This window comes from Lagopus muta, chromosome 1 (assembly GCF_023343835.1).
Source record: "Lagopus muta isolate bLagMut1 chromosome 1, bLagMut1 primary, whole genome shotgun sequence".
NCBI lineage: Eukaryota > Metazoa > Chordata > Aves > Galliformes > Phasianidae > Lagopus > Lagopus muta.
The window spans coordinates 101776538-101789991 of record NC_064433.1 but is presented as its reverse complement, the minus strand read 5'-3'; the positions used below and the strand labels follow the sequence as shown (position 1 = coordinate 101789991).

At 44.2% G+C, this 13454-nt stretch overlaps 2 protein-coding genes across 4 annotated transcripts in view; one reads left to right on the top strand and one right to left on the bottom strand.

Annotated features, from left to right (window-relative positions):
* Positions 1-7157, bottom strand: part of GABPA (GA binding protein transcription factor subunit alpha) — a 24576-nt gene extending 17419 nt beyond the window's left edge. Inside the window, exons 1-4 of one of the 2 annotated variants that reach the window (XM_048968064.1) lie at positions 7045-7157; positions 3954-4054; positions 1621-1765; positions 1005-1089 (exon numbers count right to left, since the gene is read on the bottom strand). In XM_048968064.1, the coding sequence (XP_048824021.1) occupies positions 1005-1089; positions 1621-1765; positions 3954-4030 (307 nt within the window). In that variant the 5' untranslated portion in view covers positions 4031-4054; positions 7045-7157. Of the gene's footprint in view, positions 1-1004; positions 1090-1620; positions 1766-3953; positions 4055-6759; positions 6925-7044 lie in introns of those variants that run through there. The other variant, XM_048968056.1, reaches the window with a different exon arrangement.
* Positions 7077-13454, top strand: ATP5PF (ATP synthase peripheral stalk subunit F6). 2 transcript variants are annotated; one of them, XM_048968174.1, is made up of 4 exons: positions 7077-7187; positions 7392-7580; positions 8370-8494; positions 13338-13454. In XM_048968174.1, exons 2-4 carry the CDS (start codon positions 7411-7413, stop codon positions 13364-13366), a joined length of 324 nt encoding a protein of 107 aa, XP_048824131.1. In that variant the 5' UTR covers positions 7077-7187; positions 7392-7410; the 3' UTR covers positions 13367-13454. The 2 variants fall into 2 exon arrangements, with proteins under 2 accessions (XP_048824131.1, XP_048824121.1); XM_048968164.1 differs by lacking the exon at positions 7077-7187 and adding an exon at positions 7237-7295.

Below are 13454 nucleotides of genomic sequence, written 5' to 3'. Positions count from 1 at the left end.
TTTCTTTCCCCAGTGTTGCAGTTTCATATTCTGTCACACACCAAAATATTTGTTCTTTAAGAAATATACTGGGGAAAACAAAAAACAAACAAACAAGCCATAAGCACCTGCTGCCTTCTTCCAATCAACACAGATTATTTCCAATGTTTACTGTTTTCCCCCACTGTCTCTCAAGTCTACACAGGAGCAAACCTTTTCTCCCACTGCAGAAAACAGTGTATTTAACAGCAAGTCAAAACTTGACTAAAAAAGCTCAGATTTTCAGCTTTATCAATCTTTTTGTTTGTTTTAATTCTGTCACGATTACTGTACTGTCAGGATGTAAGGTACTACACCACGGAGTGAGAAGATACGCCTTCGTTTTGCAATGTAAAATTAAGTGGAAATAGTTTTTTTGACAACTAGTAAATTGCTGAGGATTCAACAAGGGGAAAACTATCCTATCTGATACCTCAAACACAGACTGTGCATCAGCAAACATTACCAACTTGGTTAATGCTCCATCTCAGCAGTACTCAACTCAGAGCTCTTCAAAGAAAACAGGTAATAGTGATCCCAACCCTTCATATTCATTTTCAATTAACAACTTTACTCTCATAATCTAGTAATACAAAAAACACACAAACAACCTTCACAGAGATGGAACTGTCACTCATCTAGACAAAAATCTTTTGCCTGCTTTAATACTTGACCTCGTATGATTAACTACTCACCCTTAACAAAAGCTTCATACTCCGGGTAACTCTCACTATTTGATCCAGATTTTTTTTTTCCCCCACTTTAAAATTGATATGAAGTTTCATAAGACATTTTGCATAGCTTTTGTCAGTTTATAACAATTGTTTTAATTGGTACTACATATAACCACAGTAAACAGTGAAAAAATACATCCTGAAATTATATGACCACCCATTTACAGCTAGAAAGAGAAGAGTATTGGGTTTGTTCACAAGCACTCATATAATATCAGATGGCCCACAGAGCAGACAAACGTAACTGCTTACCTTGCCTAGATACTACTTGTACACTGAGTTGCACTGTTCCATCTGTTTTCACTCCTTGATCAAAAAGGCTTCGATCTGGGTCCAGCTTGATAAAAGCAGAAGTATTAAAAAATAATAAAGAATGAAAATATATATTAGTCACAAAGTTATAACAATAGTTACATTAAAGTTTCTGAGGGCATCTCAATACATGTGGGAGGGGAATTTTCTCAAATATTGTGTTACCTGTGCACCTGAATACCATAAAAATATTTCTGCTTTATTCAAACACAAAACAAGATTGGACTCTCAGAAGATTCTCAGATAGCTACAAACGATATGGGCTACCTCATGAGTTTTTGCTTAGACAGTACTGTCATTGCACTCAATCTTCTTTCACCCGTGGTTGGGTAAGGGGAGTGTCACCCTCCAACAAACCGTAACGTCTCAGGCTTTTTTATTCATTCATACAGAATCTATGTACACACGTTAAATGTTTTTATGATAAGGAAGTTGACGTAAAATTAAACTCCATCAACATATAAAATAAAGCAGGAAACTTCATGATGAAAGAAAGAGATGAAAGTATAATGCCTCTGTGGTAAGAGTTTAAATCTTCTATAACCTTGCAGTTTACCTGGATATCTTGCAGACAAATTTCATGTGCATCCAAGGAACACAGCAGTCTGGGTTCCAGTAATTTCTTAAGATTTCCAATTGGTTCATTGATGTCAATAGCTTGATTCACAAATTCTGCTGTGGTGTAGGTTTGCTCAACAATGCTTTAAGTACCAAATGAACACAATACATCATTACCCATATGTTAGTACAGCTCACACAATACAGCAGTTATAGAACAGAATTTTTTTAAAGTTAGAAATAAGCTACATAAAAAACCATATATGAAATCTTAATGCCAGTCAGATAAATTACTTGAGTACAGTACCAAATTCCATCCTGATGATTTTACAGCTAACTTTTTTCTAAGCTGTATCACAGTTCAAAAGATAAGCTAAATATCAATATTATTTTCAGACTTGAGTTCTCAATATATTGAGTTACAATCAGCTTATTACATACCGTTAACCTTCACACTGAGTAAACTAATTCTGTCTGCCTTGCATGCAGCGTGTTTAAAAGATTCACGTTAAAAGTCAAATATGAAAACTTAACACGCAGGGTACAAAGAAGGAAAAAAAAAAAATCCCCACTTCTACAGATTAAATGTCCATGTCCTGGAACTAACCAGCATAATGATAAACCTGACACATAAAAGAGAAAACCAGAAAGAACTGCAGCAATTCATAACCTCGAAAGACAGTCAGTCACATATCTGGGTTGTCCCATTGCACTATTAGCATGGGCATTCAGAAATATCAGTTTAAACAGAGGAAATCAGAAAGTACAAGGATGCAGTTCAAAAGTATTAAAAATTATATGAGGAGCTCGAAATAAGGAGAAACTAATAATTGGTTTTCAAATAGTTCTTCAAACAAGTTCTTAAAAGACCAGGTCACCTACTAACCTAGGCTATCTTTTCCCATGCTTTGATATTTTCAAAAACAGCTTTGAATATTAGGAAAGAAGCTTTAGGAACTAAAAACCAGGTTGAGATAACTAATGCAAAGTAGACTTCTGTATCTACAGTTTTATTGGCCTCATCAATAATGCAATCACAATATACAGATTTTAATCTCTGCTTTTTCAAAAATTGGCCCTGGATAGCAAGGAATGCAATAGACTGGAGAAACTAAAGGCTCATTTCAGTTAAAGAAGAATATGCTGAATCTGAAACATCTGCAACAAGTACACATAGAAATATTCATACAGACTGAACAGTAAAGAAAAAGTTACTGTAAGTACTATAGAAATAAAAAAATAAAATGTGGTGAGGTTTAACCACGATTGAATAGTGTGATACACTAGTGTCACAGACTGGAAAGCCCTATGGAAAGGAGCCTGAGGGTTGTGTTGGAGTCAAGTTGAATTTGAGTCAGCAGTGTGCCCTGGCAACTCAAAGGTCCAACCACATCCTGGGGTGCGCTATAGCCAGGCACGGGAAGGAGCTGTCCTGCTCTGCTCTGTGCTTTGCAGCCTCTCCTTGAGCACTGTGGGCAACTTTAGGTGTCACAATGTAAGGAGGGCATAAAACTATCAGAGCGCCCAGAAGAGGGCAATGAAGATGGTAAAGGGACAGGAGTGGAAGAGCAGCTGAGGCCGCTCGCTGTGCTCAGCCCAGAGGAGCTGAGGGGAGCCCTGATGGCGGCTGCAGCTCCTCACAGGGAGCGGAGGGGCAGCGCTGAGCTCTGCTCTGTGTGACAGCGACAGGGCCCGAGGGAACGGCATGGAGCTGCGTCAGGGGAGGGCAGCTGGGGGTCAGGGAAAGGGGCTGCACCACAGGGCGGTGGGCAGGGAACGGGATGCACGGGGCTGTGGGCACGGCCCCGAACCTACAGTGCTCTCAGCCACACTGTTTGAATTTCACGTGGTTCTGTGTGAAGCCTAGAGTTGGACTCAAGTGCTCTTTGTAGGTTCCTTCCAAACTGGGATATGACAGCACTACACTGGTTTCCAATAGCAGCTACAGTTCCATTAAAACAAAACAAAAAAAAAAAACCCAACACTTAATTAGTTGAACAGAAAAACTAAAGAGAGCACGGGCAAAATGAGGACTTTTATAACCGTAAGAAAAGCAAAAAAATCTGCAGAATCAAGCAAGCAAGCATGGGAGCACAGAGATGACAGTGATCCAGTTACTTTTACCACTTTAAAGTTACTACTTTCACCTAGCTAGAAAACACTTGCATTTATTTCATAATCATAGTCATCTCTGAAGCATTACACAATAACTAATAATAAACCTGGGTAACTGAACTTAGTGTGTGCAGTCACAGCTCTGAAATCAGTAAAACAAACAAAACATAAATAAATCAGAGTCTAATGATTCTCAAAAGCAAAGACAGTACATACCTTTCTTCAGTACATTCCTGTTTCTCATTTCCATCAATTTCTATTTCTATCAACTCCTCTGCTTCTCTCTTAGTCATGGCTGAAACGTCTTAAGAACAGAGCTAGGAACAAAGACGAATTCTTTTTGTAAGTCACAGATGAACAAAACAGGCTGATTGTTTGCATCCTATCAAACTTTTTTTAAACCAAATACCTAGATAGTTTAAAGAAAAAGGGAAAACCAAAACCTAACGTCGATTTTACAAAATAGATGACAATACCTGTTGACAAAAAAGTGTTATGCAGGGCAAATTCGGAACTCCAAACAGAAACAAACACTGAGGCCAAAGTCTTGTTTTCTTGCATACATCTCCACTTACTGACTGCTTTTGGAATAGACTAACTAAAACTTCTCATGGCTGATTTCAAACAACTTCCTACAGTTCTTGGAAAATTAATGCATATTTTGCCATCTAGATTTAGCTATGCATTTACCTTCTGCACGAGAGAAGAGGCTAGAAAGGTTTCCATCCTAGATTCTTTCTTTCTCAGGTTCTAAACTAAACCCATACCAGCTACTAGTAAGGAGTTTTCATTTTATCAAAATGAATAATAAACAAGTCATACAGCTTTTAGAGAAATTGTTTAAAGAAATTTATGCTGTTCATCACACCACATCCTTCAAAAACTTATGTTAAATTAGTTGTGCTACCAGAAGAAATCATGCACTGTATCTGATGTCAATCAGTGAGAAGCCACCAGGGTTGGATAGGAATTAAACAGCACCTCATTAATATCTCACCACCAGAACCTGCTCCATTCTCATCAGACCTAGCCCCATGAAACTCTCCTAGATGCAGGGGATGGCTATGCTGAACTGCCAGTCCAAGGAGTCCAACTAATCTCACATATCGTCTTCACACTACATGGGGAACACTTCTGAAGAGACAAGTTTGATTAAGACTCTGGAAGAACTGATGTCTGCACTGCTACAAGTGATCTGGTTGACTGTTAGGACTTCTAGAAATTAAGGATTGAGTAAATAAATGATTTATGAAAGAAAATACTCAATATTGGTAAATGCAAAATGACACACAGTGCGTAAACATTACAGTAACACAGTAACTGGAACTAGAATAGTTCCAGAAATTGCATAGAATAAGGCAATATATTTTGGTGTTTCTGTGGGCTGGAGTCCAAATTGGCAGCTGGACTGGCACTGTTCATTCCCTCTCCTAAGTGCTTTGCCTTCTTACCATTACAGCTGCATCTCATTGACTACATTACGCTTTTAAATACCCTGGGGAGGCAGAGGAGGAGGGCAAAGTGCAGACACAGAAAGGGGAAGAAAGATGGTTTCCACCAAGCACAAAACACAAGAAAAAGAGGTGAGCAGAGTGGGAAGAGGAAGAATAACATGACCAAAATGCATGAAGTCAGTAACGCTTTGAGGAAGACTAATGGAGAAAATTAGTCATGTGTTCTTACACTAAAATAGAGACTCCTGATAATATTAAGAAGCAGCATGCTTCAAACAAAACAAAGGTTTCAGACAACGTCCAATGAAATTTGCTGCTACAGGATTGCTCCAAGACTGGAAGTGCGCATATGTTCAGATGAGACAAAACAAATTCACACAGAGCAGCTCACTGGGCTATTAACTACAGAGATTGGGGACTGTCATGTCAAGAACCAGACACAGATTCTCTGGAAGAAAGAAGACTGGTTAAACATCTGGGATGTCAGCTGTCTATCACCAGTGAAACAATGTTGAGCAACAAGAACAAAACAGAATTTGTGCTCATCATTATCATTTGTGCGAAGCAGGGGCAGTTCAAGGAGCTCACCAAACATTAGTGAAAAAAAAACTCAACGAAAGTATTTTAATTATATTTCTCAATCTGCCAGATTTGCAGAAGAATCGCATGCGATGCTGTAAATGTGGTGACCATACAGTAGTACAGATACAATACAGATGAAATACAAATAAAATACACGTAATCAATCCCATGAAGCAGCTAGGAATTCAACAGAGGCAGCCTCCTGGGATAACAAACTGAGAGAAACCTAAAGAGGTTGCACAAGAAACATTTAGATGTTGTACTAAGGGACATGGCTTAATGGGAAAGCATTGATGGTGGGGGTTGGTTAGACTGGATGATCTTGGAGGGCTTTTCCAACCTTGGGTGATGTTATGCTCCTGCTCTCTGGAGGGTCCCACGGTTCAGCTGTTTCACAGGGCACTCGTACAGCCACCCCTACCGGTACTTTCATTGGTAATGCCACACACACTCAGCGGGACCTTTACATAGGGCCTTATGCAAGTTACCAGCCAGTTTGCATTCAAGACAGAGATGCTAGATGGGCCAAAGTCACGCCTGTTTTCAGACGTTTTCCTTCCTAACTAAGGGTCAGAAGTTCGAAAACAAACCCAGCCATGAAAAAGTAGCCGTGCAGCACGTGCCTGGAACAACACTAAGGCCATAGGTGGGACGACGAGTACCCCCGCACACTGCCGGCCAAAAGCCGTTTTTAAGGCTCAAGCAAGCTCCAGCGATGCTGCTCGGCCAGATGGGGGCCTGCCGTTACGCGCCCAGCCTTTCGCCCAGCCACGGCCGGACCCTGCCCCGCCCGGGGAGCCGCCAGGGCCGCCATGTGCCGCTTCTTCCTGCCGTCCCCGTTTCTCTCCCTGCAGACCTCCTGCTTCCCCCCTCCTCCCCGCGGCGTTGTTTGAACCCGAAACGGAAATGAGACGCGAGGCGCCGGGGAGAAACGGAAACAAAACACGGGCCGGGCCGGGCCGCCAGGCCGCGTCGCGTTCACCCACCTCCGCAGCCTTAAGCGCCGGCCCCGAGCACAGCGGCCCACGCCTCCTCCCGCCGCCCTCGCAGCGCCGCCGATTCCCGCCGCCACCGCCGCCCCGCGGAGTCCGTCGCGCGCTCGGGATTGGGCGGTGCGGCCCAGCGCGGGCCCGGGCGGGGAGGGCGCGCCGACACCGCCACCCCCCGCGCAGCCGCGGGAACTACACCTCCCGGCGGCCCTCGCGCGCGCCTATCTGAGAGCGGGAGAGTGGGGAGGGGGGGAACGGCCACCCCGAGCCGTTTCCTCTCACCCGGAAGCGCAGCTCCTACTTCCGGCGGTGACGGGCCGGCGGCCGTTTGTCCGTTACTCTTTGTCAGTCCGGCGGACGGTTGGTCGGGGCTGTACGGCGGACGCCGTCCCTCACGAGACCTGCGCGCGGCCGTGGGGGTCGAGGTAAGGCAGCGGTAGGCCGCGCGGAGCCCCAGCATGCCTTGCGCGGGAGGGCGGGTCTGGGCGCATGCGCGCTGCGTCCCGCCCCAAGGTGACTGAGGTTCCGCAAAGGTGGGTCGGGGCTGTCGGTTTGGGTGAGAGGTCGCTTATGTTAGGGAAGGCCGTCGTTATCGGTGCGTTCTATTCGCTTGTTTGATTGTTTTAAAGTAAAATCGTCGGCGCCGTCATGATCCTGCATCAGATCCTGCGACTTTCTTCCCTTTTTCGCTCCGCTGTCTCCGTTCACCTGCGGAGAAACATCGGTTTCTCTGCCATTGCCTTTAATAAGGCAAAAGAGCTCGATCCGGTTCAGAAGCTCTTCCTGGACAAGATCAGGGAGTACAACACAAAAAGCAAGTAAGTACGATGAGTTACCTTACAGTGGATGGTACAGGGGTTAAAAATGCTGCTCGTTGTTTGCTCTTAAACAAGTTTGCTTGCTTGCTCACAACAAAAGTGGGTTTAATTCTGTCCTGAAACCGTTCTGAAAGAGAACTCTTGCTTTCCTGCAGCACCTACTGATAGTGCCACAAGTTAAAGGCTTGGCCTTATGAACCTGGAAGAAGATGTGCAAAAAAAAGCAAATAAAAAAGACCCTGATGTCTTTTTTCATAAGGAGTTAAAAGGCACTTAGCACGCAATAGATGGTGACTAGTCTACAGAGTTACTGCTGTAACTATTTTATACATGTATCCCAAGGAATCCTTGTGTGAGTCCAATTGAATTAAGTATCCTCTGTTTGTTATTCTTTTTTTTTTTTTTTTCTTATTTAATACTCAAATCATGATCATTAATTCAGAAATAACAGAGGTACAAATCACAGTTTTGTCAAGAAGTCACACCTGGAACAAGTGAAACTCCAGAGTTCTGCAAATCTCAGCATGGTTTTGTGTCTCCAAAGGCTGCCTCTGTAGCTTGGAATTTCATTATTCACAGCAAAAAGCCCTTTAGAACCCATTCTGAGAACCTTTAGTTGTAAGGTAAGTGGGCCTTAAGGTGTGTCACTTCTGAAAATGTTTGGAATTTTTTGCTTCAGTTGATTGTCAAAATGATAATCCATAAATCGCTATGAAAATGTAGAACTTCCATATAAACTTTCAGAACTGAACTATTAATTGGAACTTTTTTTGTTTGTTTGTATTTTAGGCAAGCTGGAGGGCCTGTTGATGTAGGCCCCGAGTTTCAGAAAGACATGAATGAATCACTTGCCAGGCTTCAGAGGATGTATGGAGAGGGAGATCTAACCAAGTTTCCAGAATTCAAATTTGAGGGTGAGTTAACAATGGTACTGAACCTCTGATTGGAAGAAAGGTCGTGCTCAACAACTGACCTTTGTAGTCAATTCTCTTTTAGCTTTTGTTGGAACCATTCATGTCATGCAAGATGCCCTCAGTAAATAACCTTAGTTTTCCAGTGAAGAGGTGAACTAACTTAGATCAGTGTTTAACTAGGCTTGCAGTCAGTGGGCTGGCATACTTACATTAATTAATAGTTTCACAAACACTAAGAAAAGTGCAGAATGGCCTGTTGTTTTATCAAATTTTCTCATCTTCCCAAAGAGGTCAGCAGTGTTTGTATATTGTGGATAACCAGTGCGTATCATCCAAGCTCCAGTTTGTAAACTTTTTAAACTCATCCGGAAAGTCAGTGATTTCAGAATGATGAACATAGAGCTTATTAATGATTACATCATGACTAAAGTATATAAAAATTTCTTCTCCAGTTATTTGGAGATGATCTGACGTTAGCTGCTCTCAATTTGTATTAGAATTACAGAATCACAGAATGGCCAGGGTTGGAAGGGACCTCAAGGATCATGAATCTCCAACCCCCCTGCCACATGCAGGGCCACCAACCTCCACATTTAATACTAGACCAGGCTGCCCAGGGCTCCATCCAGTCTGGCCTTGAACACCTCTAGGCACAGGGCATCCAACCTCTCTGGGCAGCCTATTCCAGCACCTCACCACTCTTCTGTAAAGAATTTACCCCGACATCCAACCCAAATCTCCCCTCCCTCAACTTAAAACCATTTCCCATTGTCCTGCAGTTATCAACCCTTTCAAAGAAATGTTTTGAACCCATTCAAGGGAGTGTTTTTATATGACCCAGACTGAGCATGAGAAGAATGTTTGGCATGATTGGTTAATGTGGAATGCAAAGGGAATGCACCAACTCTGCCTTCCTTAGAACATAAGGGCAAACTTAACCTTTGTTAATGACAGGCTCATCTAGTTGTTTCTCTTGCTTACTTAAGCAAGTACACCTCAAAATCTCTACTGCTCACAAGCAGCTTTATCTAAAGTCAGGTTGGGGTGGTAAATTGTCTTTCTGCTAAGCTGTAAGCAGCTGGTAGCTGGGACTCAGCAGTGACTTGAGTTATATAGCAAGGTTTTGGTGGCAGAAGCACTGTTAGGGTGGCCTCAGTGAGGACACCAGGGGTTGTGCCCATGTTGGACGTGGTTGTAGCTGACTCCAGCAGACTCAACACAGCACAGGGGTAAGTTCCCAGTGATACTGATGGCACCTCTGTATTAAGGCACTCCATAAACAGTAAAAAGAAGCCACTACAGCAGCTGTGAAAGGAGTAAGGGGAAAATATGTGAGAAAGCAACCCTGCTGACACAGTGAAGAAGGAGAGAGATGCATATGAATCAGAAACAAAGGAGAGACAGTGAGCCTGGGAAGACAGGATATGTGGGGAAGGTGTTCTTGCTTTGTTGTTTGTTCATCGCTACTCACATTTTCATTGGCAGTAAATTAATCTTCCAAAAGTTGAGTCTGTTTTGTATGGGGTAGTAATAAATAAGCAATTTTCTCTTGAACTTCACCCATAAGCTTTTAAATCTGATTTTCTCCTCCTCTGTTGGGAAGAAGGGAGTAAGCAGTTTTGGGGCATCTGGCAGCCAGCTACAGTTAACCCCCCACAGTCAGTGCTGTCATTCTGATCAGGCTAACTAGAAATTTAGTTTAGACCAGGAACTCACCTCAGTTATTTTGGTGGTATTTCAGTTGGATTAAGAAAGGATTTGGCCTCAAATTCTTATTGGCACAAATAAAATGAAACATCTTTATAGGAGGACTTACAGTGGCTTAGGGGCATGGTTTATTTATATTCTGTTTTATTTCTATGCAATATGTTAAACAATAGTACTAAAGTTCAGGGGTTTCTTTTTAGGATGAAACAATTTGTGTGGCAATAGGACCAGAACAGTCACATGGGCGGGCACTGTTTTACCCTGGTGCTTTTTCCACCACTGTCTGTCCTTAATCTAGGTTCAACAGGTTTTCAAAACTGTGACTACATTCTTTAGACTTTTGTCTAAGTGAAGATTCGTATAAACAGAATCTTTAACTTTCAGACTTCTTGAATCAAAGTGAACAAGCATCTCTAGATCACCTGTCAAAACCTCCAGCTCTTCTGAGTTTGTACTTCTGGCATCAGGAATTAAGTCCTCATGGTTTCTGTAGTGTGGAAATTATCTTTTGCTGTGCGTAGTTGAAAATGTGCATTCCTTTCACTTTATCAGCTATGTGACACTAACAAGGAGGAAAGAAGAGCTTAGTTACTAGTTCTTGTATGAAAGCTAAGCTGGAAACACACAGTACACTGGCCAACATGTACTAATATTCTGACTGATTTCTTCAGTTTCTCAACTGCCTTTTTTAACACCTCAGGTATTGATAAAAGACAATGCAGTAGAATGCTGCCAAGGCCTGTGTCTTTCTTAAAGCTGACATACACAACTCTTAAGGTGGATTAGACCTGTTTCAAAGTGCAGTCAATGCTTTTAATGGTGCTGTGGTGGTGTAACTGGCTGTCATTGGCTGGGTGGATGGGGGAAGAGCAGTGGATGTAGTCTACCTTGATTTCAGCAAGGCATTTGATGCTGTCTCCCACAACATCCTTATAACAAAGCTGAGGAAGTGTGGGATAGATGAGTGGACAGTGAGGTGGGTTGAGAACTGGCTGACTGGCAGAGCGCAGAGGGTCGTTGGTGGTGGTGCAGAGTCCGGTTGGAGGCCTGTAAGCAGCGGTGTTCCTCAGGGGTCTGTGCTGGGTCCGGTCTTGTTCAACATCTTCATCAATGACCTTGATGAGGGGATAATGGCCACCCTCAGCAAGTTTGCCGATGATACGAAGTTGGGAGGATTGGCTGACACGCCTGAAGGCCGTGCTGCCATTCAGCGAGACCTGGATAGGCTGGAGAGCTGGGCAGAAAAAAACCGGATGAGGTTTAACAAAAGCAAGTGTAGAGTCTTGCATCTGGGGAGGAATAATTCCATGCACCAGTACAGGATGGAGGATGAGCTGCTGGAGAGGAGCTCTGCAGAGAGGGACCTGGGTGTCCTGGTGGACGACAGGTTGGCCATGAGCCAGCAGTGTGCCCTTGTGGCCAAAAAGGCCAATGGCATCCTGGGGTGCATTAAAAAGAGCGTGGCCAGCAGGTCGAGGGAGGTGATCCTCCCCCTCTACTCTGCCCTGGTGAGGCCTCATCTGCAGCACTGCGTCCAGTTCTGGGCTCCCCAGTAGAAAAAAGACAGGGATTTCTTGGAAAGAGTGCAGCGGAGGGCCACGAAGATGGTGAAGGGCCTGGAGCATCTCTCCTATGAAGAAAGGCTGAGTGAACTGGGTCTGTTCAGCCTTGAGAAAAGGAGACTGAGAGGGGACCTGATCCAGGTCTATAAATATCTAAGGTGTGGGGGGCAGAATGGCGAGGCTGGACTCTTTTCAGTGGTGAGTGGAGAAAGGACAAGGGGAAACGGCCAGAAACTGCAGCATAGGAAGTTCTGCACCAATGTGCGCAAGAACTTCTTTACAGTGAGGTGACGGAGCACTGGAACAGGCTGCCCAGGGAGGTGGTGGAGTCTCCTCTGGAGATGTTCAAGACCTGCCTGGATGCCGACCTGTGCGACCTGCTGTAGGGAACCTGCTTTGGCAGGGGGGTTGGACTCGATGATCTCTGGAGGTCCCTTCCAACCCCTCCGATTCTGTGATTCTGTAACAACCAGTGGGCAGCCCAGCACCACCACATTGCTCTTGCACTCACTCTCCTTAGAAGGATGGGATGAAAATATGATTGCAGGGTGGGGAGCTTGTGGGTTGAGATAAGGACAGGAAGATCACTCACCAATTATAGTCATGTGCAAAAGCAGACTGTAATTTATTGGCAATTAGTAACAGACTAGAGTAGTGAAAACTAAAAGCAAACTAAAAACACCTTTCCCTATCCATCCTCTTCTAACTCCTCCCCTCAAGCAGCACAAATGAATGGGGAATGAGGGCTATGGTCAGTCCATAATGGTTTTTTTCTCTGCTGCTCCTCCGTGGTCACTCTGTCTCCATTCTACATGAGTCCCTCACATGAGATGCTGTCCTTCCCAAGCAGATCATGTGTGGGCTTCCCTCAGGCTGCAGTTGTCCAGGTGCTGCTCCAACATGGCTCTGTCACAGGGCCTGCCATTCAGTACCACAGTGCTCCACACAGGTCCCCACAGGTGGCAGCTCCCCCAGCCATGCTCCACTATGGGTTCCTCTCCAGGGGCTCCAGCCCCAGGCTGCTCCCATGGGGGGCTGTCCATGGACTGTGCCTCTTCCAGGGCTCATCAGCTGCTGCACCAAGTCTGTAGCTGCAGGTGGAGATGTACTGTACCCATGGACAGCAGGGGGAATGGCCTGCTCCACCATGGGTCTCTCCTGAGCTGTAAGAAGTTTTTGCTGTGTGCCTTTATCACCTCCTGCCCCTCTTTCTGCACTGACCTTGGTGCCTGCAGGGTTTGTTTCTCTCACATTTCTTACTCCTCTCTTCCAGCTGCACAGCAGTTTTCCCCTTTTTTAAACCTGCTGTCCCAGAGGCACACCCAGTGTCAGTCATGGCTTAACTCTGGTCAGCAGTGGGTCCCTTTCAGAGCCAGCTGGAGTTGGCTCTTACCTATGCCTGGGCTCTTCTTAGAGCTGCCACACCTGTAGCCCTCATTGCTACCAAAACCAAAGATACTGAAGCTTAATGTTTAGTTTTTTTTTTGAATATGAGATGAATGGTTGTGTTTTAGGCTGGAATAAGAAAAAACTAACATGTCTCTTCTCTCTCGGCTTCTTTCTTCCTCCTTTAGAGCCCAACTTTGAGGAGACACCAAAGTGATTTCTTTACATCGTCCTCCAAACAACATCCATGGAGTTGCTGAATATGGCATCAGTTGTAACTTAATAAATACAGTGTTTCAGTTTGA